Genomic DNA, 27787 nt, shown 5'->3' on the forward strand with positions numbered 1-27787 from the left:
AATATGTAAACAATTCATGGATCAATGAAAAACTTTATTTCAAGCTCATTTCTAACTAAATTTTTAACCAGAGATGCTCCTCTTCTAGTCATTGCCCACCTTTGGTGGAAGCAGTAATAAGTGATGGGGGGAGTGGAGGGAACAAGCATTTATTTAGTCCCTAGTATATGCCAGGCACTATGCTAAATACCTTAAAAATATTTTCTGACTTTAATACAGAGAGCAAAATAAAGAAAAATTCTACAGGCTGTATTTCTCTTCAATATGCTATTTCCTGTGCCAAAAAAAAAATCATTATGGAAAGAATGGAAACTATTTAAAGCAGAAAATAAGCATATGTTTAGAATTTTCTTAAATTTAAGCAATCTAGAATCAAACTAAATTTTTGAGTTCAAGCAATCTAGAATCAAACTAAATTTTTGAGTTCTTTAACAAATAGGGAATTTATATTTTATAGAGCTTAATTATAGTTTAACTTTAAAAAGTGGAAGTTACTCTAAGATACATACTTTTGATCTTCCTTGAAAGCATACTTGATTTTTAAATAAAGGCAAATTGACTGAAGATTATCATCTGAATTCTACCAAACCTCAACCATAAATCATTACAGCTTTTGTCTCTCCCAAATGAGGTATTGCTTCAGTCATTCATACCACTAATGAAATGTTATTTTGATACCTAGCAGTATGGTTCTTGTCTTTTGAATACTACTCTATAACAATTTACTGCAATAGAAAACTAAACAACAATAGAAAATAATTTTCATGCATATAAAATGACAAGTAGGAAATAAATTAGTGTGTCTACAGAAAATTATGAAATCCTTAGGAAAAACAGTTGGATTAGCAGAATATTAAGAATCCAATGAATGGCAAGGGTGAAAAGCTGTTGAAAATTTGAATTTTTAGATAGTCAGGGTATAAATGTCTTTATCTTTAAAATACTTTATCTTTAAAAAGGTAATACACGCACACATACACACACAAAGTTGATTCCTCGAGGAAGGGGCTGTTTCTGTGTAGTTGACAGTGACTGGCTCAGCTCTATCTTGAATATGATCTCAGTAATACTTGTTGAATTGAAAAAGAATTCCCACAAAATACCCTGGCATTATTGAACCAAAGTATTGATCACAGAAACTGAGCTGGAATGGATCTCTGAGATCTAGTTTAACCCCTCATTTTACAGATGAGGAAACAGACCTACTAATTTGTCTGAAGCCACACAGCTTTTTAGTGATAGAGCTGTGAACAGAACTTGTCTTCCATATATTTTTATTATTGCTATGAGGCTCTCTAATAATATCAGATTAAAATAGACTTTTTTAAGTTTACATAATTTACACAGTCATTTCTAGAAATTTGAGTGCTGTAGCATTTGTTACCATTTATGAAAATGTTGCGTATAAATATGGTTTATATAGAGCTAAAAAAAATCCACCCATACCCACTAATATATTCCCAGAATTTGAAACAAAAGAAGTGCAGGTGAAATTAAAAAGACATGTCAGAAAGTAATTTTTAATGAAGCATACTAGTTGAATTTTTTTCCTTATGTTAAGGACAAATATTTTATAATTATGCAAAATGGCCACAGAATCTCTAATTTACAGTTCTGTAAAAAATGTTTGCGCTCAGTTAATTTAATTCTATGAATACAGAAATTTTATCACAAGTGACACGTTGAGGGCCCAATACAGTGTTTATGATATTACTTTAGAAATCTGATTAGTTAAATGTATACTTTTGGAAATAGTTTTTAAGTAACAATTCTAATATTAAAGATAAGTTTCAATGATCATGCTCTACTGAAGTATCATTCTAAGATTCTAGTTTAGCTATGCCCATAATTTCAGGTTACACAATCATTTGTTTACCCTATGATAAACAACTAATGAAGAATATTAAACACTTAGGAAGTGAATGAGAATGATATCACTGCATTCAGAGTTGGGATGGGTCCAAGAAAAGAAAACATCAGTTAATGAAGTGGCTTGTTTCTATTTCTTTTATCAATAACCTTCCCTTTCTACCCATTCAAATAATCATTGCATCCTTGTAATTGCAAGAAGTGTTAAGTGAGGAGTTTACAATAATATCCATTTTTTTCAATGAGTTCATTTTTTTAAATAAAGGAAAACAACTGAAAGATACACACCAAATATCCTATTTGGATATATAGATAAACATGTATGTGTATAAAGAAATATATGTATATATATATGCATTTATATACATATAATATATGCATATAATTTATGTTTTACACAAAGGCATATAATAGGAAACAGATATACACATATCTTAAAAATAGAACTGAACTACAACTTGCATAACTAATTACATGTCATAATGACTGAGTATGGTTTATAAAAATGAAAGGCCAACTTTGTCTCAACCTAAAAAAGTCAAAGTATATTTATTGTCTTTGCTTCTTTTCACCTCTTCTTACCAATAAAACTTGTCTTTTTTTCAAGATACCCTTTTCAAAAAGTATCAACTATATGCATCACTAATACAGGTCATGTTATTATTGATCTAGGGAATACTGATGAGAAAAGATCCACATTTAAAGATACATAATTTAATGTGATTAGTCTCAATTAAACATAAAAATAATATACAGATAGAAGAAGAATAAAACTGATGCCAAAAAGTTGCCATAACAGTGCCTTGACAATTCTGAGAATATATCATTCTATGTTGTTTTTGTTCATGCACACACTCATACACACACACACACATGCACACACACACACACACACACACACACACACACACACACACACACACAAATAAAATAATACCATAACAGAAGGGTTCTGTATCTGTGTTTAAAGAAGGGGTTGTTGGCAAACACCACAGCTCACTTCTGCTGAAATGTACACAACTGATATATGCAGCACAGAAAGCTGGCACCAAGGGCTTATAACCTTAATTTGCCTGCAAGAAGGAATGGAGATTTACCTTCAGAGCACGTTCTTGATTGTTTTCAGCAGTCAGATGTCTCATGTTGTTTGCTGAAGTCTGGTTCTGCTCTTTCAGATGATGAAGCTCCTGCTCTAGCCGTTTGCACTGCAACGAGAAAAGAATCCCATTAAGTAAAGGAGCTATGGCATATATTTTTTTTTTTACAACAAGCCACACGAATTAATGTAAATAACACCATCATTTTTTCTGAAAGAGAAGGTATTTTAGCAAAAGGAAAGCTTCAGCAAAAGCAATGTTTAATCTCTAAGGTAAAATAATACCAAAGAAAGAGTGTTCTTATACCATTTCATTTTTTTTGGTAATTCCTATTTAAATCATTAAAATGAACGTTTTTATTAGATTAAGTAAAACATGCAAAATAGTTCAGATTATTTTCTAATTAGATAAGTTTATTATTTATCTGATATTTGGCTAAAATAATAACATATTATGTGTGTTTCTGATAATTCTTTTGTAGAAATATCAAAATATTAATAAACCATGCTATGTTTCACAATCATTCATTAATTCTATTTTAACTTCTAAAAATAAAATATATTTATGTGTAATATGCATGCTTAGAAACTTTTAAGTTTCTTTATTATGGAGTAAATTCAAGATAAATACCTGGGTAAATTATTTTGAACAAATAAATCCATAACTAGCTATAGCTGTGTGACTTAGAAACAGAAAAAGCAAATTCAACATAATACTAATTGGCCCTCATGTACACTTATCTTCACTTCCAAATAGGTAAAGAGACAGCAAATAACTGTTATTAACAGTTTAGATTCTTGATAATTTAAAGACTGTCAACAAAAAAAAATTACTAGGAAATTAAGTCATAACCATTAAAAATCAAATATGGCAATTCATACATGCACATAAAGCTACATGTCTTCCTAGCTAATGATTATGTTTCTGAAAATTGTATGCAAATTTTCATAAAACATGGCATTTAAAGTGCACCACAGGAACAGGCTATTTGAAGAAAAAATTGTAGTGAATTAATTAACTTAGTGTAGTTTTAGAATTCTTTCGGTATTCAAGTTCAGCTCACTGACCAATAGCTTTCAAGAATGAATGAATGAATGGGGGGAAAAACAACATTTATTTAGTTTAAATGTGTTAAGCATTTGGGATACATATAGAAATCAGAGACAACCCTTGCTCTGAAGGAGCTCATATCCTAAGAGCAAGGGGATAGCACATAGAGGAGGTTTCAACTCCAAGTCAGATGGAGAGGGCAGTGATCCTTGGGATGCAAAGGCAAAGTAGATGGTGATGCATCTTCCTTATGTCATTTCCACTGATAAAACCGTAACAGTTTCTGATGTTGAACCAATTGGCAGTGCCTACATGTTGAGAACCTTCTTTTGTGGGTATACAGTGTCAGTGCTACTGAATGTAAATAACATTATCTTTTTAAAAATGAGACTAACATCTATTCTTCTCTAGCACCTGTTCCATTCTCTGTTGCTTTTATTTTTTAAAAAAAAGTTTTATTGATGCAGTCTTCAAATTCACTTCTCCTAGAAAGCTATTTTATATAAAAATTTTTTTAAAGAAAGAAAAAGAGAAAAAATCAGCAAAACAGATCAATAAATAGAAAAAGACTGAAAATATGTGCAATGTACCACACTTGTGGTCCTACCACCTTTACAATGATGTGTAGATAACTTGTCACATTTCTTCTTTGGAGTCATATATTTGTTCTTTCTAATTTTGCAACATACTTTTTTTTATTGTTTTGTGGCTGTTCTTTCCATTAAAATTGTTGTAGTCATTGTTTATATTGTTTTCGTGGTTCTGCTTACTTCCATTTGCATCAGTTAATATAGATCTTTCTGTGTTTCTCTGTATTTATCGCATTTTTCATTTCTTATAGCATGATAACATTCCATTCCATTCATGTACCATAATTTGATTAGCCACTCCCTTGACAGACATCTATACTGTTTCAAATTTTGCTATCGCTAAAAATGCTGCTGCATGTATTTTGGTGAATTATTTAAATATTTGGCATATTATCTTTCAAAGATTACTGATCGCGAATTAGCAATCACATTTGCCATTTGTTTTCATAACGTAGAATGTAATTAATCTGAGACTGGTGACTTGAACTCATCAATGACAGCTAGATACTCTCTCTTAACACTTATCTTCAACTCTGTCTTAGCTAATTTCTGTTCTGATCGTTACTATGACAATATATGAAATTCTCCCTGATGGCATGAGAAGAGGAGCTAGTCCTTGGCTGGCAGAAGTCTAGCCATGTCCTTGATCAACTTTTAAAGATATTTTGCTAAGCTCTATAAAAGCTTTATGGAATATGAACCCCTGCACCTATATTAGAGGATGCAGGGGTGGTAAAGGATTGGGGAAGTGATTTTTCTCCCTTCTCTCCCCATTACCATGGCAGCATGGCTACTTGCCTAGTAGGGCTTAAATCTTCCAGCTGTGGGGAGAGATGCATAGTCTGCAGACAGGCACAAAGAGAGGGAGTAAAGTTGACATACATGAGGTAGAAAGGAGTCAGACCTCTGGCAGTACACAAGAAAGCTAACAATGGGCTCCAGAGAGAACTAGTGCCAGCAATTCAGAGGTGAGCTATAGAGAGAAATGGACCCCAGGAGCCCAAGCTAAGCAACAGAACTAGTACAGGGTTACTGGAACATAAGATCTTCCCTATCCATTAATAGGCCTATATGACCACATGTGTTCCCTTTTTCCCTTGGAACAGGGGCTGTGTTCCCAGGTCTAAAGGTACACAGGTATTTCAATAACGAATGTCTTGCTGCTTTGAGCTCTGGCCCAGCTCACAGCTGTGATACATTCTGAGTCACATAGAGCCTGTTGGGGGAGGAACTTACCTAAGGGGAAACTTGCTTAGGGGAAGCTTGCTTGCAAGAAGGCTTTTACACCTTTCAGTACTGAGCTAATTAGGCACTGAGTCATGATACCTTCTGGTTCTACCTTCTGGCTCTGAGCCTATTAGCTGAAAGTGTATATGGATATTCTGAGGTGAGATTTTGCTTTGGGGGCTTGCTCATGAGAAGGGCCTTTTGATTTCCTCATGGGACTCTGGGTAGCCATTTGTTAAGGAGGCACCTGACTACTTGGATGTTGGTGCTTCCACGGTCCAATGACGTATATAGATATTAAAGTGTGTACCAACATTACTAAACAGTTGGAGCCCTGTCTACTGGATCTCTGTGTTAATTTCTCTGCTTGTATTTTCTCCACGTTCAGGGTACTGACCTTTCCCCTGAACTAGTGAATGACACTGTTAAATTAAAGTAGGATTGTTAATCCCTTTTGAGTTGTCTTTCTTTTAGAAAAGCAGATCAAAGAACCTGTGTTGGCAGGCCATCCTGGGTGTGCTAGGGTGCTTGCCAATACACCTAGCAAAAATGCTCTGCCTGGGGATAGGTTAGGAGGAGGGTTGAAATTTGGAGGGGAGCAGCAGCATGAAGATTCCATGAGAAGAAAAAGGACATAAAGTTCCTGCAGTAGAAGAGGCATGAGCTAGCTTGGCCATACGTGGTCCCTAAACGTGGGGCTCATTACCATTGTACTCTGCGTTTACCCAATCTCACACAGATGCTATACACATTCCTGAGAATGTACTTCATATGAATGGGGGGAATATTTGGTAGCTACTCTTCTTATTATGTCAGCTTAGTAAATGTCTTCAAACCATTTGTGTTTATTGGCTAACTACTAAAAGTAAGCTCACCAATTGGGACTCATGAAATATTGTTTTAGGAAGATGGATACACAAAGTATCACTGTACCTCAAAGTAGTCCCTCTCCAAGGATGCCAGCCACCAGAGTGAATAAAAGTTGTGGTGGCATCCCCTGAGCTGGGGCTCCATTGTCCTTGCTTTTCATCAGCACCCTGAACCACTCTGAGTTTTACCATTCCTAAAATTATTTTTAAAGGACCATACCATGCTTTTGTAGTTATCTTCTTTTACCTAACTCGGCTTCCATTGCCTGTATATTTTTTGGTTTTGTTTCTTGCTGTTGTTTCATAAATACACACTGATATCTTTATAGATACACACTTCCTTTTTCTCATCAAAATTGCTTATTTTTGTGTATCAAACATTTCCCGCTCCACTGTAGAATTTTAGGCCGCAGGATCCCACCCATCCTTTCTCTGAACCTTCTTAAATCTGTTATCTTAAATTCCAAATACTTCTCATGAGCATATCTTCTCAATATATAATCTTACTTTCCTCTTTTCTCTTTTCCTATCTAATTTCATATGAACAAGGTACTCTTTTAGAACCATATTCTTATAGTCTCTACAAGGTCCAACTTGCATTTGTTATTTTGTGAATAAGCACAAAGCAGCCAGGTGGCACAGTGGATAGAGTGTTGGGGTTTGGAGTCAGGAAGGCCTGAGACAGTCTGAGACAGTCCTTCCTCAGACACTCATTAGCTGTGAGACCCTGGGCAAGTTAAGTAACTTCTCACCCTCAAATTTCTCTACAATAAATAACAATATCACTGGCCTCGAAGGATTGTTGAGAGGATAAGATAATATACAATGTGCTATGTAAATATTATTACATTAATACTATTATTGACTCGTCGCTAAGATTTTGTCTCCTGAAAATTTCTTGGTTTCTCCACTGTCACATGCTTATTTCTGAAATACAGGTAGACAGGCATATAGTATTTATCTGGGTGCCTATATTGAGGCAGGTTTCTCTCTCCCTCTTCCTTACTATTTAAATACCTTTCTTTGATTAAGTTTATAAGACCCCGGGCAAATATTTCTGCACCAATCTCCATTAGTTGTATTACATCACTGAGGAGATGACATGCACCTCAGATGTTGGTTACTGTTACTATACCTTTAAGAGACAGGGAATGGATTCTTGGGAAGTGATAGTTAACCATAATTTTTGACAGAGTTTGAAGAGATGTTCTGAGAGAAATAAGTTTAACTTTCATTCTTTGGAAAAGATATTCTGTCGCTATGACATCACAGTATTCTGGAGAAGCCAGAAGTTGCAGCTTTTGGTGTAGTCCATAAAACCTATGATGATCTTTGTCCCAATTCTGGCTCCCTCTCCTATAAATGAATTGGGTCTCCAGAGCTTGACTACATTATCACCACCACCATCACCACCATCATCATCATCACCATCATCATCACCATCACCATCATCACTATCATCATCAACATCACCACCACCACCATCATCATCATCATTATCACCATCATCACCATCATCATCATCACCACCACCATCACCACCACCACCACCACCACCACCATCATCATCACCATCATCATCATCACCACCACCATCACCACCACCACCACCACCACCATCATCACCATCATCATCATCACCATCATCACCATCATCAACAGCAACCATTTATTAAGTGCTACTGTGTTCCAGGAACTGTGAAAAGTGCTGAGGATACAAAGAAAGTGCAATAAAACAAAATAAAACATGGCCTTGGGGGGGCAGCTAGGTGGCACAGTGAATAGAGCACCAGTCCTGGAATCAGGAGGACCTGAGTTCAAATCCAGCCTCAGACACTTGACACTTACTAGCTGTAAGCTTAACCCCAATTGCCCTGCCTTGCTACCTCCAAAAAAAACCCCAACAAAACAAAACAAAAACATGGCCTTGGCCTCAAGAAGCTCACATTCTAAAGTGACAACATGCTAACTATGGACACGCAAGAAAACAGATGGTGTGAAAGGGAGGTAATCTTGGAAGGAAGGCACTAGCATTACAGACCAGGAAAGGTCTCTTGTAGAAAGGGGAATCTGAGTTGAGTCTTTGAGGAAGCCATGGAAGTCAGGAGGTAGAGGCAGATTCAGGTACATGTACAGATCTAGTATTTTGGGCATAGGGGACAGCAGTAAAAAGGCAGAGCCTTGAGATCGAGTGTTATGAACAAGGCACAGCAAGGAAGGCCAGTGTGGATGGGTTTTAGAGCACACAAAAAAGAGTAAAGAGAGGAAAGTTAGGAAGGTGCCAGGTGGTAAAGGGCTTTGAAAAACAAATGCAGGATTGTCTATTTGATTCAAGACGTAATAGGCCAAAGTTTACTGAACTGATGAGGGGGCAGTGAGATGGGCAGACCTGAACTTTAGGAAGATCACTCTGGCAATACTTCAGAGGTAAGGCGACAGCCTGAGCCAGGGTGGTGGCTGCATGAGTGGAGTGAAGGGGATGTATATGAGATAATATATTGAAAAGTCCTGACAACAGAGTAGATATATAAGGTGAGAAAGAGTGAGGAGTTAGGGCCTGAGTAACTGTGAGAATGATGTTGGCCCTCAGTAGTAACAGGGTAGTTTGAAGAAGGAAAGAGATATGTTGAGTATTAGTTGTCTGCAATTGCTGTTACATTATTTTTATTGTTCTTTATTATTTATTATGGATTTGCATGTCCTATTGTGATATATAAATGCATTATGTACTATATACAATTTAGAACTTTACTCACTGAAGTAGTTTGTCAACTTGTGCTTTGCATTGTGGTATTTATTGTATATGATATTAATGAGGAAATGATATACCCCTAGATTTCACATCCATCATTTTCTTCTCATAAGTCATTTCTCTAGTTCAAACCCTCACTACCTCTCTTGGACTACTGTAATCACCTCATAATTGGTCTCCCTGCCTTAAATATCTCTCCTCTCTGAGTCATCCTTTATACAGTTGCCTAAGTGATTTTCCCATACTGCAGTTCTTACCATCTCACTTCTTCATTTAATAAACTCCAATGTTTCCCTATTGCCTCTAGGATCAACTATAATAAGCTCTCCTGTTTAGGTTTTAAAGCCCTTCATAACCTGGCCCTAAACTACCTTTCCAAAGTACCTTTCTCTTTCACTTATTCTACCCCATCACACTGTTGATTCAGATGGTGATTACAATCCACAGAAAAACCTAGATATTCTTCAGAACAACTGCTGCCTAACCATGCCTCCCTCATATTGTACTTATGAAATTATAGTAAGTATAATAATCAAAATCACTAGCCCAATGGTTTTGGGGTACTTGCCTTATCTCTCCTAATGGACTCTTCTTAGTTCTAGATCCAAGGGAGTGTCAACTAGGTTTAGTCCTAGGAGAACTTGGCCCTAAACAGAGAGGCCTTTCTCTTTCTCCAGCTCTCTAGTTCTTTAGACCTTATGGCCTTGGGGAAAATTACATAAAGCATTGGTTAGGCTCATGTCTAGAGTATTCCCCAAAAGGGAGATGAGGAATAGAAAGGTATATGTATATAAGGTATAGAATATCTATCCATTTCTAACCTCCTGTATTGGTAATGAAGGTGGGACTTTTTTTTTAAGGTTTTCTCTTTTAGAAATACTAAAGTAATCAAATGCCTTTGATTAAGCCTCAATAGGTGCAAAGCCCCAGGCCCACACTTTTGCTAACTAGGTAATTAACCCCACACTCACACCCTTTTGCTGATTAGGTGTGAATCCTCCTGGCTCTGACAAGGGTATATAAGATCCAAGGTTAGCCTTTGACTTTTGGGGCTCTCAGTCACTGGAAGAGTGGCATGGGACAGTAGGCAGCCATTTTAGGAGCCCCTGGCTCATAAACCCAGATGTTGATTCTTTCCTGGTAACTATGAATTGTGATTTGGTCTGTTTATATTGTCTCTGTTTGTAATTTGTTTGTATTTTGCTCTGAAGTTCAGGTTGCTGGCTTTTCCTCCTGAACTAAGTGAGTTATATTTGTATGTGCGATTAAAGTGAGATTGTTAACCCCTTAACGTTGCTTTCCTTAGTAAAGAAGATCAAAGAACCTGTGTTGGCAGCCCTCTGTGTTCTAGTTGTTGTTGGTTTTACACAGCCACAGTAGCTGCTAGCTGAATTGTTGCTATACCCCCTCACCACCCAACACAACCTAAATAAGTGTTCATTGATAAGAAAACCGAAACTAGCACCAATAACTTTTAAGTTTCTGGAGAAACAGTTGTAAGAGTAGGCTAATTCCTAGTACAGCCATTTCTGTCTATCAAATGTTCTGTGCTGACCTGGAGGGACCACTGCCTTACCCTGCCTCCAGACATTCTAGAAGGGAAGTAGCTGCACAAACCAGCATAGGGTAATTCGGATCCAGGCTTGTTCTAACAATGAGCTCTGCTTGCCAGGAAACCCCCACCTACCACCATCCCTTAGTGACTGAGGCTTACTATTGTGCTGTAATATGCTATTGCCCTATGGTTAATGCCCTCCAATCCCTTGTTTCTCTCTTTATCCCTGTACTAATCAATTGTAAACATATGAGAATTATCCCCATTCCTTCTCTCCCATTCTCTTACCCCATCCTCCTCAACCCTATTCTATGTATGTCCTTACTATGGTCCTTTCCACCCTTCCCACTATGCTCTCTGGAATTCCCACTTATGTAAACAAACTTCTATTCACCCTGGGTCTCTTTCTCTCATACTCCTTGCATCTATGAGCTTTTACTGAAACCTTCACTAAGACATGTTTCCTTTGATGATATGGTATTAAGTATCTACTCTGGCACTGACAGTACTTTCTCTTATCTCCCTGGAGGCTTGGGTCCTAGAAGGGGAGTTAGAATACTCTTTGCTCTACAGCTACCTCCAGACTCTCCCTATACCACCATTACTCAACAACCTTCTTTCATTTGGAGTGCACTTAGTCAAAAATTTCCACTCAGTTCACACCATAGTGTCTGTTTTATACTAGTCCTCTGGTTATTCTCCCTCCTCTCTCAAAGAGTTCATCATATGGTTCACCATCTTCTTCTCTTTACCAACCCATCCCCTTATACTAAAGGATTTCAACTTCACATGGAAGATCTCTCAAAATCCCTAAACTCCCGGTTCCTGAACCTGCTTAAATCGTACATTCAAACACAGTTACACATACGGATAATCATGTGCCATTCCCCACAAATGTACTATTTTCTTAATTAGAAACTCTGATGCTCCTCTATGTAACCATAACATCCCATCAATCCATCTCTCCCCATGCTTCACCCCGCTTTAACCTTTTCTTTTCCCTCATTGGGACCTTCACTCTTTAATACTTTCTCAAACCATTTGCCTGACTGACTTTACTTTTCTCTTTCAAATTCAACTCTATCAATTAGCCATTTTACCTCTACTGTTTTCTGCTTGCCCCCATGCCTATCATTGATCATCTCTTGTCAAACCTTAGATGTGGATTACTCCCAATATCTTCACCTTCTGCTTCTACTGACAAACCGCTAAATGTTGCTGGAGGAAGTTGCATAATCATGACAACAAGGTACATTATAAATTCATGTTAAGTCCCACTGTGAAGATGTTTAAAAAAAGGCAGGGACTCACCTGACCTCTCCCAAATTCCTTTCCAAAATAATATCTTGAATAATACCTCAAAACAAATTCTGGAGGTGCAGAACTGACAAAAGGATGGGGTAAAACAATTCTCCAGCTGAAGACAATTCAGAAGGTCAGCATGAAAGGTCTATCTCACTGAGCTGAGAGTGGAACGCAGCCAGCACTCCAGCAAAGTAGCAGCAGGCCTTCAGAGTGACTGCCACAGTGGCAGCTAATGTAGCTCTCAGCCCACAGATTAGAAGGCAGTTGAACAACTCATTAGAACTAGATTACAGGTCACTCACAGACAGGGCACAGGTCAGAAAAGTGGTAAACACATCTCTCCTTAGATCATACCAACTTGGAAGAACAGAAAACCAACAGACTCCCAGAACTAGCTGCACAAAAAATCTGAAGCTTGGGACAGGGCTGCCTATAACCCAGGAGCAGAGCCCAACTTTACTATGAAGTTAAAAGTCAAGAAATAGGCTGGAAAATGAGTAAACAATAAAAAAGTAGAAAACTACTATGGTGACAAGAAAGATCAACACACAAACTCAGAAGAAGACAACAAAGTCAAAACTGTTCCATCTAAAGCCTCAAAATAAAATGTGAAACAGTCTTAGGCCCCAAATGATTTCTGGACGGACCTCAAAAAGTGTTCTAAAAATCAAATGAGAGAAGTAGAAGAAAAATTGGGAAAAGAAATGACAGTGATATGAGAAAATCATGAAAAAAGGGTCAACATCTTGGTAAAGCAGGTACAAAAAATACTGAAGAAAATAATACCTTAAAAAACAGGATAGGGGGGCGGAGCCAAGATGGCAGCTGGTATGCAGGAACTAGTGTGAGCTCCCTACCGAGTCCCTCCAAAAACCTATAAAAAATAGCTCTGAACCAATTCTAGAATGGCAGAACCCGCAGAACAGCAGAGGGAAGCAGGGCTCCAGCCCAGGGCAGCCTGGATGGTCTCTGGGTGAGGTCTATCCCACACGGAGCTGGGAGCTGGGAATGGAGTGGAGCAGAGCCCAGCCTGAGTGGCGTGGAACAACCAAACTTGGAGTCGGGCGGATGGGGCCCCCAGCGCCCTGAATATGTGAGCTGCGGCAGTTACCAGACCCCTCGACCCAAAAAACACCAAAGACTGCAGAGAAGTTTAGTGGGAAAAGCTGCGGGAGTGGAAGGAGTTCACGGTTCGGCTTACAGCCCCAGGGGCAGCGGAGGTGGGGCAGCTACAGTTGCTGCTGCTTCTGGCCCCAGGCCCACCTGGTGGGAGGGATTAAGTGGCAGATCAGAGCAGGAGTGCACAGCCTGCTAAAGATCTAAGCCCAGCCCAGGCTGGGGGTTCTTGGGGAAGGAGTAGTGCCGGTGTGACAGAGCTGGCACCTCCCCCCCAAACGTGGAACATAGAACTCGTTAGTCTACAAGCAGTCATACCCCACTGAAAAACTCAAGGGTCAAGTTAGTTGGTTGGGAATATGGCCAGGCAGCGAAAGCACACCCAGATTCAGTCTCAGACTTTGGATTCTTTCTTTGGTGACAAAGAAGACCAAAACATACAGCCTAAAGAAGACAACAAAGTCATAGAGCCTACAACAAAAGCTTCCAAGAAAAACATGAACTGGTCTCAGGCCATGGAAGAGCTCAAAAAGGATTTGGAAAAGCAAGTTAGAGAAGTTGAGGAAAAATTGGGAAGAGAAATGAGAAAGATGTGAGAAAACCATGAAAAACAAGTCAATGACTTGCTAAAGGAGACCCAAAAAAATACTGAAAAATACACTGAAGAAAACAACACCTTAAAAAATAGATTAACCCAAATGGCAAAAGAGCTCCAAAAAGCCAATGAGGAGAAGAATGCCTTGAAAGGCAGAATTAGCCAAATGGAAAAGGAGGTCCAAAAGACCACTGAAGAAAATACTACTTTAAAAATTAGATTGGAGCAAGTGGAAGGTAGTGACTTTATGAGAAATCAGGATATTATAAAACAGAACCAAAGGAATGAAAAAATGGAAGACAATGTGAAATATCTCCTTGGAAAAACCACTGACCTGGAAAATAGATCCAGGAGAGATAATTTAAAAATTATTGGACTACCTGAAAGCCATGATCAAAAAAAGAGCCTAGATATCATCTTTCAAGAAATTCTCAAGGAGAACTGCCCTGATATTCTAGAGCCACAGGGCAAAATAGAAATTGAAAGAATCCATCGATCGCCTCCTCAAATAGATCCCCAAAAGAAATCTCCTAGGAATATTGTTGCCAAATTCCAGAGCTCCCAGATCAAGGAGAAAATACTGCAAGCAGCCAGAAAGAAACAATTTGAGTATTGTGGAAACCCAATCAGAATAACCCAAGATCTGGCAGCTTCTACATTAAGAGATCGAAGGGTTTGGAATGTGATATTCTGGAGATCAATGGAGCTAGGATTAAAACCTAGAATCACCTACCCAGCAAAACTGAGTATCATGCTCCAAGGCAAAATATGGATTCTCAATAAAATAGAGGACTTTCAAGCTTTCTCAGTGAAAAGACCAGAACTGAATAGAAAATTTGACTTTCTAACACAAGAATCAAGAGAAGCATGAAAAGGTAATCAAGAAACAGAAATTGCAAGGGACTTACTAAAGTTGAACTGTTTTGTTTACATTCCTACATGGAAAGATGACATGTATGATTCATGAGACCTCAGTATTAGGGTAGCTGAAGGGAATATGCATATATATATATATATATATATATATATATGTTTATGTATATATATAAGTGAATGTGTATATATGTATATATCTATGTGTATATGTATGTATGAGATAGGGAGAGATAGAATGGGATGGAGTATCTCGCATAAAGGTGGCAAGAGGAAGCAGTTCTGTGGGAGGAGGGGAGAGGGCAGGTGAGGGAGGAATGAGTGAACCTTGCTCTCATCAGATTTGGCCTGAGGAGGGAATACCATACATACTCAGTTGGGTATCTTACCCCACAGGAAAGAAGAGGGAGGAAGATAAAAAAAAAAATAAAAGAGGGGGGGATGATGGAGGGGAGGGCAGATGGGGGTGGAGGTAATCAAAACAAACACTTTCAAAAGTGGACAGGGTCAAGGGAGAAAATTCAGTAAAGCGGGATGGGTTGGGAAGGAGCAAAATGTAGTTAGTCTTTCACAACATGAGTATTGTGGAAGGGTTGTACAAAATGATACACATGTGGCCTAGGTTGAATTGCTCGACTTCTTAGGGAGGGTGGGTGGGAAGGGAAGAGGGGAGAGAATTGGGAACTCAAAGTTTTAAAAACAGACGTTCAAAAACAAAAAAAAAATGTTTTTGCATGCAACTAAAAAATAAGATACACAGGCAATGGGGCGTAGAAATTTATCTTGCCCTACAAGAAAGGAAGGGAAAAGGGGATGAGAGGGGAGGGGGGTGATAGAGGGGAGCATTGACTGGGGAACAGGGCAACCAGAATACGTGCCATCTTGGAGTCGGGGGGAGTGTAGAAATGGGGAGAAAATTTGTAATTCAAACTGTTGTGAAAAATCAATGCTGAAAACTAAATATGTTAAATAAATAAATTTAAATAAAAAAAAACAAGATAGGCCAAATGGTAAAAGATTTACCAAAATTCACTGAAGAAAAGAAATCCTTAAAAAGCAGAATTGGCCATATGTTCAAAGATGTACAAAAATTCACTGAAGATAAGAACTCCTTAAAAAGTAGAATTGGCCAAATAGAAAATGAGATACAAAATCTTCCTGAAGAAAATAATTCCTTAAAAATTAGATTTGGGCAACTGGAAGCTAATGACTCCATGACAAATCAACAAACAAACAAAAAACCAAAAGGACAAAGAAATAAAAGAAAATGTGAATTATCACATTGTATAATTGACCTGGGAAATAGGTAAAGGAGAGAATTTGAGAATTATTGGAGTGCCTGAAAGCCAGGATTAGAAAAAGAGCCTCAACATCATCTCTCAACAAATAATCAAACAAAACTGCCCTGACATTCTAGAACCAGAGGGTAAAATAGAGACTGAAAGAATCCATTGATTACCTCCTGAAGGAGATCCCAAAATGAAAATGGTCAAGAATACTACTGCCCAAATCCAGAGCTCCCAGGTCAAGAAAAAAAAAAAAGATTTGGCAGCTTCTACATTAAAGGATCTTAGGGCTTGGAATATGATATTCTGGAAGGTAAAGGAGCTAGGATTACAACCAAGAATCACCTATCCAGCAAAACTGAGCATAATCCTGCAGGGGAAAAAATGGATACTCAAGGAAATAGAGGACTTTAAGCATTCCTGATGAAAAGACCAGAGCTGAATAGAAAATTTGGCTTTCAAATACAAGATGCAAGAGAAGTATAAAAAAGTAAACAGGAAAGAGAAAGAAAAAAGAGAAAGGGATTCAATAAGGTCAAACTGTTTACATTCCTACATGGGAAGATGATACATGTAACTCTTAAGAACTTTCTCAATATTAGGGCAGTTAAAAGGGCTGTACATAGAGAGAGGGCATGGAAGTTAGTCAACTATGATGGGATGATTACCTAAAACAAGAAAACTAAGGAGTGAGAAAGAGAAATGTACCGGGAGAAGGGGGAAAGGAGAGGTAGAATGGGGGAAATTATCTCACAGAAAAGAAGCTTGAAAGAGCTTTTACAGGAGGGGAAGATGTGGGAGATGGTTGGGGGGTAGTGCTTGAACCTTACTCTCATTGGAATTGGCTGAAAAAGTGACTAACATATGCACTTAATTGGGTATAGAAATCTATCTTATCCTATAAGAAAGTAGGAAAGGAAGGGGATAAGAGAAGGGATGGGGTTGGGGGGGGGGGAGACTAAAAAGGAAGATCAGGTTAGGGGAGGTAGTAGTCAGAAGCAAAACACTTTTGAGGATGGACAGGGAGAAGAGAGAGAAAGTAGGATAAACAGAGGGAAGCAGGATGGAGGGAATGATAGTAAGCATAACTGTGAAAAAAACTACAGCAAGTTTCTCTCATAAAGGCCCCATTTCTCAAATATGACTCAGAACTGAGTCAAATTAATAAAAAATAAGAACCATTCGTCACTTGATAAATGGTTGAAGGATATGAACAGGCAGTTTTCAGACAAAGTAATCAAAGTTTTCTATAGTCAAATGAACAATCCTCTAAATCACTATTGATTAGTAAACTGCAAATTAAAATTGCTTTGAGGTACCACCCCACACCTATCAGACTGGCTAATATGACAAGAAAGAAAAATGATAAATGTTGAAGGAGATGTGGGAAAATTGAGACACTAATGCACTGCAGGTAGAGTTATGGACTGAACCATTCTGTAGTGCAATTTGGACCTATGCCCAAAGTGATACAAAACCCTTTAACCCAGCAATACCACTATTAGATCTGCATGTCAAAGAGATTAAAAAAAAACAAACCCAAAAAGGAAAAGGACATTTATGTACAAAAACATTTATAGTAGCTCTTTCTGTGGTGGCAAAGAATTGAAAATCCCATCAGTCAAGGACTAGTTGAACAAGTTGTGGTATATGATTGCAATGGAATACTATTGTTCTGTAAGAAATGATGAGCAAGATGCCCTCAGAAAAACTTGGAAAGACTTACATGAAATGATACAGAGTGAAATGAGCACAACCCAGGAGAACACTGTACACAGTAATAGATATATTGTATAATGATCACTGTGCAGTCATGGGAAACATATTTACATATTAGTCATGTTGTAAAATAAAATACAGACAACAACAAAAACAACAAGAAAAGTAAAGAAAGTAAAAGTAAAGAGAAGTATGCTTCAAATCTGCATGCAGATTCCATCAGTTCTTTCTTTGGAGGCTGATAGCATTTTTTTATCATGAGTCCTTTGAAATTGTCTTAGATCATTTTATTGCTGAGAATATCAGCAATATATCAAATTGCTTTCCTTCTCAAGCAGGGGTGTGGGGAGGTAGGGAGTATAAGGATTCGGAACTTAAAATTTAAAAAAAAATGTTAATTTTTTTTAATGTAACTGGAAAAAATGTTTAAAAATGTGTCACATTCCATTGAATTTTAGATTTAATATGAACTACTGTTCTGCATGCAGTAATTCTGTAAATAAGTGTACCTCATTTGGCTCAAGAATCCATCCCACCTCATTTGGAAACTTCAAGAATTATCTCAACATACGTTTGTCCCCTATTAGAATATTAGACAAAGAACATGCATTTAAAAAAAAAACCAATATATTCAAATGGGATAAAAAAAATTTAAAACATGAGGAAGACCATCTCTACATACATAGTCCTGGAATTAGGATTTCATATCTGAGTAAATAATTAGGCAAATCTTGGTAATAACTACTAGAAATATTCAGGGTCTGTGTGAGAAGGCATGGCAAAGCATTTGGTAATAAATAAAATATAATATATAAGTTTTTATATAAAATATATGAAAAATAAATATAATATATAATATAAATAAATAAAATAAAAAATAAAGTAAAGCAGATTCCCTCTTATAGTACCTACCATTTTCTATCACGTCAGTCACAGAATGATTTATGTCTCAACTTGTTTTAAGCAGCCACCAAACAGCTGTCCTATTGCTTTTCCTCTTCCTAGATTGATCATATCCATGATTATTTCTCCATATAGTTAACTCCTTTTTTTTCCTCCATTGCCTCCTGTAAGTCTCTATCTCCCAGTACCATCCTATAAATTCCTGGTAGACTGCCATGGGGAAATTAAAAGATTCAGTCCACCTGTGGCCTTTAGGATGGGCTTCTGCTTGCTTGCAGTTTGCAATACTTCTAAAAATTATCTTTTCACCCTGTGGTTTCACTTAGCAGCCATCAAGACAAAAGCTGGGAATAGACAATGTTGGAGTCAGTATGGAAAGACAGATATTTTAATGTATTGTTCTAGAGCTGGAATACAACCCTTCTGGAAAGTTATTTAGAATTATGCAATGAAAGTTACTAAAATGTACTAAATGTACTAAAATTAAATCTAAGATTCCACTGCTAGGCATATACCCCAAGAGGTCACTGACAAGAAGAATAGTTCCACATATACTAAAATATTTATTATAGCAGCACTTATTTTGGTAGCAAAGAATAAGAAACAAAATAGATAACCATTGATTCATGAATGGCTAAACTAATTGTGGTACATATAGCTATACAGTTAACTATATAGTTACATGGGTATATAAATACGGTAATATTAGTAAATATAGTAATATTACTATATATTAACCTATATATAGTAATATTACTGTGCTGTAAGAAATTATGAATATGATGAACACAGAGAAGCATAGGAAGACTTAGCTGACAACAAAGTAAAAATAAGCAAAGCCAAGAAAGCAATAGATATGACTAAATTAATATAAATTATGAAAACAAACAAAAAACAACTGAAAATAATGTAAGATTACAAAGAACAAACTTGCTAACAAAGATACCTCTTTCACTATTTTGCAAAGGCAAGTGATCCACAACTGTGGAACACACAAAATGCGATGTCAGATTTTTTCAATACGTTGATCAGTTTTGCTAAAAATATTTTTTTCTTCTCCCCCCCCCCCTTTTTTTGTTCTTAAATTCTTGAAGAACAAAGAATTTCTCTCTGGGAAGAGGCAAGAAGAAACATACCGGGAAATTCTAGGTGATATTAGAACAAATAATATCTGTAAAATCTATTAAAATTAATTGTTCAATTGCATAGTAAGAACTGCAGCTTTGTCTTTATTTGATCCCTGTTATATAAGAAAACAAATATTTATTATATTTAAAACTACCTCCAAAATGGAACATGTTAGCTTGGGAAAACTGAATTATTAATCTCTGAAGATCTTCAATCAGAGGCTGGATGACTTTGTTGGGAATGTTGTAAAGAGAATTAATATTTCAGGTATGGGTTGGCCAAGACAGACTCTGTGGTGCTATAAATGCTTTCTCAGTCAGTATATAAACTCATTTCAGAAATAAGTAAATAGCAAGAATTCTACTTATTACTAATTTGTCTTTCAGCACTTATATTACACTCAGACTGCTTCGGCAAAAGTTTCCGGCACTGAATCAGAATCAAAAGTGATATAATACTTGATTTTTTATATTATTACTGAACTTGCCTTCTAAGTTTGTGAACTATAGTAATCTGTATTTGTATCTAATCCCTCAACTATGTTGTAAACTATCTAAACCTTGTCATCAAAATGCTCAGCACAGAGTTCTAGACTATAAATGCTTAATAAAACAATAAATGTTTGCTGAATAACAAAATTAGTGAGGCGTATGTGGGATCCAGAAATGTCACATGGGAAGAGTAAAGAAAAATCTATATAAAACAATACATTTTATCATGTGAATGTGTTCATTCTAAGGCTTAGCAGGATCTGAAGGAAAGCAGTTTTAGACTGGAGAAAATGAGGAACTTGTAGAAGGAATCAAGATAAAGAAATCCTTTATTTAAGTTTCTTTTTTCTAATCCTTAATAACTGTATAGACCATAAAGCCTTTGAGGGAAGGTATTGCTTTATTCTTGTCTCTTGATTAGGGAAAGTCATGCATTATTGTGGGATTGTAAGCAAATTCCTTAACATATCTTTCACACACACATATGCATACACATTTGGTTAGGATGTGCCTTTTTCTTTTTCTGTGTAATTCAAAAGTGAGCAATGACCCTCCTTCTTCCTACCTCCAGAAAGAAAAAAACTAAAAATCTCTATTTTTGTCTTGTTTGTCTTGTTAAAGATATTTTCACTTGCTTTTTAATATAGTTTAAATCTACAATATGAGAAAAATAAATTACTGCCTCTTCTTGCATAGAGATAGGATCACACAATCACAGAATCTGAGAATTGGAAGGGACCTCAACACTTGTCTTGTCCCATTCAAACATGAAAGGAACTCCTACTATAACACATCTGACAAATGCTTGTCCAGTCTCATCCTAAAGACCTATGAGGGGGAACCTACTACCTCTTAAGGCAGTCCATTCTATTTTGGACAGCTCTAATTAGGCTTTAATAGGAATTACCAAAAGTAGATAGCTTTTCTGCTAAAAATAATTATCTATATGCACTCAGTTGTGGAAGGGAATAAAATTGTTATTAAATTATTATACCTAGTTGTATAAAGTATTATTAATTATGATGTTAGTCAGAAAAACCTTATATCAGAATATAGATTATATACTACATCTTTATGTATATATCAACATATATGTATGTATATGTACATATATAAGTAAAACTATCAGTTTGCTTTTCCTCATGTTTTGAATTTAGATTAGTTTAACAAAAAGGAAAGAAAGATTTCTTTAACAAGACAATTCAGGCAAGCAGAAATTAAATTTATTATTTTACTTTAAGTAAAAAGGATAGAAATGACTTTCAATGTTAAAAAAGGCACCTCTTAACCAAGTTTAAATATGCCTATATGATATATACATAGATACAAACATATGTTATCTATATACACACTAAGATGCATATATCTATAATATGTTGAGCTCATAGGATCCGAGGTCAAATTTAAAATATAACCATACAGTAGTCCTTGGGCTTAGATCTCTGAACAAGACTTAATCTGTCCATAGGTCTAGGATGATGGGGGAAACCTATTAGATGAACACTTCATTGAGAGATAATACTGTATTTCCACATGTATAAGATGCACCCATTTTTGAAAAATTTGGGGTCTAAAAACTGGCTGTGTCTTATACAGTGGTTGTAGATTTTTTTACTTGCATTTCCCACTTTTTTGTGCTTGTTTTTGCGCTCACTGTTGTAGATTTCCCACTTTTTTGCGCTTGTTGTCTTTGCACTCGTTGTTTCGCATTTGTTACTGGTATGTTAGGTTACGTTTTGCCATGTTCTGCCCAGAAATGGCTCAGAAAAGATTTTTGTACAGTGCAGAATTCAAGTTAAAAGTGATCTGGTTTGCAAAAGTGAATGGAAATCGTGCTGCTGAACCTAAGTTTGGTCCTCCTCCAACTGAGAAAACAATCCGAGACTGGCTACGGGAAGAAGAAACCCTACTGAAAACGCAACAGCAGAAGAAGGCCATGAGAGGCAAGTCAGCAAAATGGCCTGATTTAGAGAGGGAACTGAAGATATGGATTGAAGAGTAAAGGGCAATTGGAACTACTGTGCCCGCAAAGATGGTTCCGCATGAGGCAAGAAGAATTGTTGATGAAAAAGAAGTTACTGATTTCAAAGGAGGACACAATTGGTGCTTCAGGTTCATGAAACGGGAATAGACCAAGCATGCGTACATGCACCAGACTTGCCCAAAAGATGCCTGAAAGCTATGAGCAGATGAATAAAACTTGAGTTCAATAACTTTATGTAATACATTTTTTTTCAAATTCCGGACTCCAAAATTAAGGTGCATCTTATACACGGGGAAATATTTTTATACACACACACACGTGCACACATATACACATGCAAACACACCTTGGGCAACCAGGTGGCGCAGTGCATAGAGTACTGGCCCTGGAGTCAAGAAGGTTCATCTTCCTGAGTTCAAATTTGGCCTCACCCATTTAGTAGCTCTGTGACCCAAGACAAGTCGCTTAACCCTGTTTGCCTCAATTTCCTCATCTGTAAAATGAGCAGAGAAGGAAATGGGAAACCACTTCAGTATCTCTGACAAGAAAATCACAGACAGGGTCGTGAAGAATTGGACATGACTGAAAACAACTGAACAACAAATAAATACACACTTTTTCTTCCCCTCAGACTCAGAGAGTCATAGCACTAGACTTTTGACCTAGATTTGTTTTTAGGATGTATGCATTTCTTTAAAAAAAAAAACTTTGGTTGACATTTTTAAAAAAGTCACAGTCACATCTTAATGGCTACCTCTGTGCCCCAATAGAATCCTCCCCCCCACCCTTGTAATAAGTACAGTTAAGAGGAGGAACTGAACACATGGCCCATCTCTAAAAATGTCTATGTCATCCTGCTGGTCCACCAGCTCTCTGCCAAGAGGCCAGGAGCAGGTATCTTTCTCATTAGTCATCTGAAGTTGTAGTTGGTCACTAAATTGAACAGTTTTGCAGTCTGCCAGTGCTGTTTTCCATGTAAATTGTTCTGCTTCTTTTCAACTCACTCTGTATCAGTTCATTCAAACCTGTGCAAGTTTTACTGAATTCGTTGCCATTTTAGAAATAATATTCCATTTCATTATATGCAACAATTTGTTTGGTTGTTCTTTAATTGATGGCTTTCCCCTTTCTTTATGTTTCTTTGCTGCTATAAAATGTGGTACTTTACTTTTTTTTGTAAAATATGGGATCTTATTGACATTTCTATTTAAACCCATGTTTAGTAGACATGTGAATGAAATTCTGTAATTTTGGTGAAAGCCAAATATATGTGTAACATGCTTGAGAGGAATTTGCCTTGAGTTTTGCTTCACTAAAACTTTTGACTTCATTTAATTCTTTTTTTTTGTATTTTTTTATTTTATACTTGAATACAAAATGAGAAAAGAAAAAAAATGCCATGTACACAGCAAACCATGACAGAGGATTCAGTATAAAATAATAAATTTCCTTGTCAAGAAAACCTAAATTCTACACATTATTTAAAAAGACAACAAATAAATACACACACATACACACCCACACATACCCTTTATATTTTGCTTTTGGTAAAAACTGCTCCAGTGGAATCTTGTTCCTCACTGGCCTTCAACTCCAAAGAGGGATTCAGTGATTCTACCTTCGCTAACTGTGATTCTTTGACAAGAGCTATATATAAAGTGCCCATGTCCTCTCCCATCCAGGACAGATCTTCCATCCTTCTGATAAAAGTCTTTGTGTAGATCCAGCCCCAAGGACTACTAATAAAGCTAAATTTTAAGAACAACCTCTGACCCCATCAGTCTCATGTGGTATAAATGCTGGAAGCAAGGAAAACTGATAGGATGCTCATGTGAGGAAGTGAGACCAAAGCCCTACTGTTGGGCTGCTTCAAACTTTAAGGACCTACTTCCTAGCCATTAGTACCAGCAGACATTAGCATTAAACAACAGACTCTTCACCACTTCCAAATGTGGAGATAGGTTTTGACAATTTTGAGGACAGATTCTTTCCCTGGGCCCTAGATTGGAATTCTGAGGCTTGTTCCATTTGCTCCTTTTTCAAGGCTGGGAAAAGATGGAAGAACTGAAAATAACTGTATAAGATTATGTAACCCCATGAGACCCTTCCATGAGGAAAGGAAGAAGAAAGTATGCTAAGCAGCAGGAGTAAAGGTGACTGCATTTTCCCTCTGCAGTAGCTAGAGTGTTGTGTTTGTCCTTCATTCTCGAAGAGGACCATGACATCAGGGAAATGATGACAAGACTTGCACTTGACTTTGGTTTGAGTGAGGGAGGGCTGTGCAAGGTCAGGAGCCTCACTCTCTCCTCCAGAGCCATTTGGGTCCAGTGGCCAGATATTCATCAGGACGACTGGAGATGGCTCAGGATGCACTGGGAGACCCTGGCTCTTTCAGGCTAAGGTCTTTTCAGGTTCTCACTTTGAGTAAGGTAAGGCCCTTTCAGTGAATAGCCCTCTTTAAGAAGTTAATGAACCAGTGGCGCCTTTAATCAAAACTCAAAAAAAAAAAAAATCAAACTGAGAGGGGAAGACCTTCAGGGTTCCTGACCAAAAGAGAAACAGTTACTATTTACTATTTACATTCACTCTATGTGAACTGGATTTAAGGCTTGGTTTTTGAGAAAGAAATCTAGCCAGTAAACCCGAAGTTAAGGAGTCAGCCTTCAGCCATCTAAATGTACCTTCCTTTGGGCAGAGCATGGAGATGGAGATGGAGGGGAGATGTAGAGGGAGAGAGAGGGAAAGGGAGAGGGAGAAGATGACTGAAAGGGAAAGAGAAAGGGAGAGGGAGAGGGAGAGCAATAGCTGGGAGCAAGAAGGCAAAGAGAGTACTTGGGCAGCAGCACTGGCAAAAGCAGCTGCCAGAGACCAGGCAACCAAGGAGCAGAAGGGAAGACAATGGTGGTGGTTAGTTTTGTTTACTTGTTGTCTCCCAGATTAGATTGTAAGCCACTTGAGGGCAAGGACTATAGTTTACCTCTTTTTGTATCCACAACACTTAAGCACACAGAAGGTGTTTAATAAGCGTTTGTTAATTGATTAGTTGTTTGACAGTCACAGTGGCTTACTTGTGTGACTCTTAAGCTTCTAAGCATCAAGACACACCTCTTTGGGGAAGGAGGATGAACTCTTCTCTGACGAGCTGAGAAAAATCAGGAAGATATACCTTTCTCAAAACCCCTTTCCCCTCCCTTTTAAAAAAAATTCTAATTGTCCTTTTTGTTATCCTGAGTCTGTTTCTCTTTATATAAACATCTGAGTTTCTGCCTTACTATGGTTAGAGGGTGCAAAAGGGTGATAGCTCTGGGTAAGCTTCGTTCCTTGCTTAGGACAGAGCTCCCAGTCTTTAACTAGTGGTTAGAGGATCTCTAACTAGGAACATGTCAGCTATGTTAATTTATATAATATTTATTAATAACTCAATAAATTGATCTAAAAGTCAACGGATCTCATGTGCCATAAGCAACAAGCATATTGTTGTAAGCTGGATACAGCTCACTAGGAGATGTGGTATTACTGAGACAAAAAAGTCTCTTTTATCAAAAGGGAGAGAAACTGAAGGAGTGAGTGGTAACCAAAAGGGAAGGCACTACCCTGAGACAACTCAAATGGCTAGAGATAGCAACGGACTAGAAAGATTCTGTTCCTAGACTTTTTCTGGTTGGGAGAGAAAGTGAAGAGAGCCAACAGCCAGCAAGTTTTGCTCTTTACAGTGTCACCTAGCAATTACACTAGCTTAGAGGAACAAACATTGAATTGCAAGTATTTTGGAGCTCCTCAGCAGATGTGTCCCTGCACATCTAAGACCATAGACTATTTACTGACTGCATTCCAGAATCTCATTACAATCAGTCTGGCTTCAGATACTATGTCCTATGTCTGAAACATCTAAATTGTTCCTTATTTCTCTGACTGGCTGATGACAATACCACTAAAGTTATCCATTTAGAAAACATTTATTGCTAAGTGGTTAAATGATTAGGCAGAGCCATAGAACCAAAGAATTTCAGAGTTGGTAGAGATCTTAGGAGCCATCCAATTCAACTCATATTCCAAAAGTATGCCTCAACACTGAAGGTCTTGATGTTGAGATGAAACAGCAAATTCTGGGTGGCCCCTTGGTCCAGCTACCCCACGATGGTTGAGACGAAGGAAGGCTGCATCAAAACTGAATTACAGGGGGGCGGAGCCAAGATGGCAGCTGGTAAGCAGGGACTAGAGTGAGCTCCGTACTGAGTCCCTCCAAAAACCTATGAAAAATGGCTCTGAACCAATTCTAGAATGGCAAAACCCACAGAACAGCAGAGGGAAGCAGGGCTCCAGCCCAGGACAGCCTGGATGGTCTCTGGGTGAGGTCTATTCCACACGGAGCTGGGAGCTGGGAGCTGGGAACAGAGTGGAGCAGAGCCCAGCCTGAGCAGCGTGGAACAACCAAACTTGGAGTCAGGCGGATGGGGCCCCTAGCGCCCTGAATATGTGAGCTGCGGCAGTTACCAGACCCCTCGACCCACAAACACCAAAGACAGTGGAGATGGTTAGTGGAAAAAGCTGCGGGAGTGGAAGGAGTTCCCGGTTCGGCTTCCAGCCCCGGGGGCAGCGGAGGTGGGGCAGCTACAGTTGCTGCTGCTTCTGGCCCCAGGCCCACCTGGTGGGAGGAATTAAGTGGCAGATCAGAGCAGGAGTGCACAGCCTGTTGAAGATCTAAGCCCAGCCCGGGCTGGGGGTTCTTGGGGAAGGAGTAGTGCCGGTGTGACAGAGCTGGCACCTCCCCCCCAAACGTGGAACATAGAACTCGTTAGTCTACAAGCAGTCATACCCCACTGAAAAACTCAAGGGTCAAGTTAGTTGGTTGGGAATATGGCCAGGCAGCGAAAGCACACCCAGATTCAGTCTCAGACTTTGGATTCTTTCTTTGGTGACAAAGACCAAAACATACAGCCTAAAGAAGTCAACAAAGTCATAGAGCCTACAACAAAAGCCTCCAAGAAAAACAGGAACTGGCCCCAGGCCATAGAAGAGCTCAAAAAGGATTTGGAAAAGCAAGTTAGAGAAGTAGAGGAAAAATTGGGAAGAGAAATGAGAAGGATGCGAGAAAACCATGAAAAACAAGTCAATGACTTGCTAAAGGAGACCCAAAAAAATACTGAAAAATACACTGAAGAAAACAACACCTTAAAAAAGGAGGTCCAAAAGACCACTGAAGAAAATACTACTTTAAAAATTAGATTGGAGCAAGTGGAAGGTAGTGACTTTATGAGAAATCAGGATATTATAAAACAGAACCAAAGGAATGAAAAAATGGAAGACAATGTGATATATCTCCTTGGAAAAACTGACGTGGAAAATAGATCCAGGAGAGAGAATTTAAAAATTATTGG

At 37.8% G+C, this 27787-nt stretch overlaps 1 protein-coding gene across 1 annotated transcript in view; it reads right to left on the reverse strand.

The window, feature by feature from the left end:
* MIPOL1 (mirror-image polydactyly 1) overlaps positions 1-27787 on the reverse strand; it is a 508657-nt gene that overhangs the window by 224114 nt on the left and 256756 nt on the right. The window contains exon 13 of the mRNA XM_036752890.1: positions 2967-3074. Within this exon, the coding sequence (XP_036608785.1) occupies positions 2967-3074 (108 nt within the window). The remainder of the gene's footprint in view (positions 1-2966; positions 3075-27787) is intronic.

The sequence above is a fragment of the Trichosurus vulpecula genome, chromosome 3, assembly GCF_011100635.1.
Source record: "Trichosurus vulpecula isolate mTriVul1 chromosome 3, mTriVul1.pri, whole genome shotgun sequence".
Classification (NCBI taxonomy): domain Eukaryota; kingdom Metazoa; phylum Chordata; class Mammalia; order Diprotodontia; family Phalangeridae; genus Trichosurus; species Trichosurus vulpecula.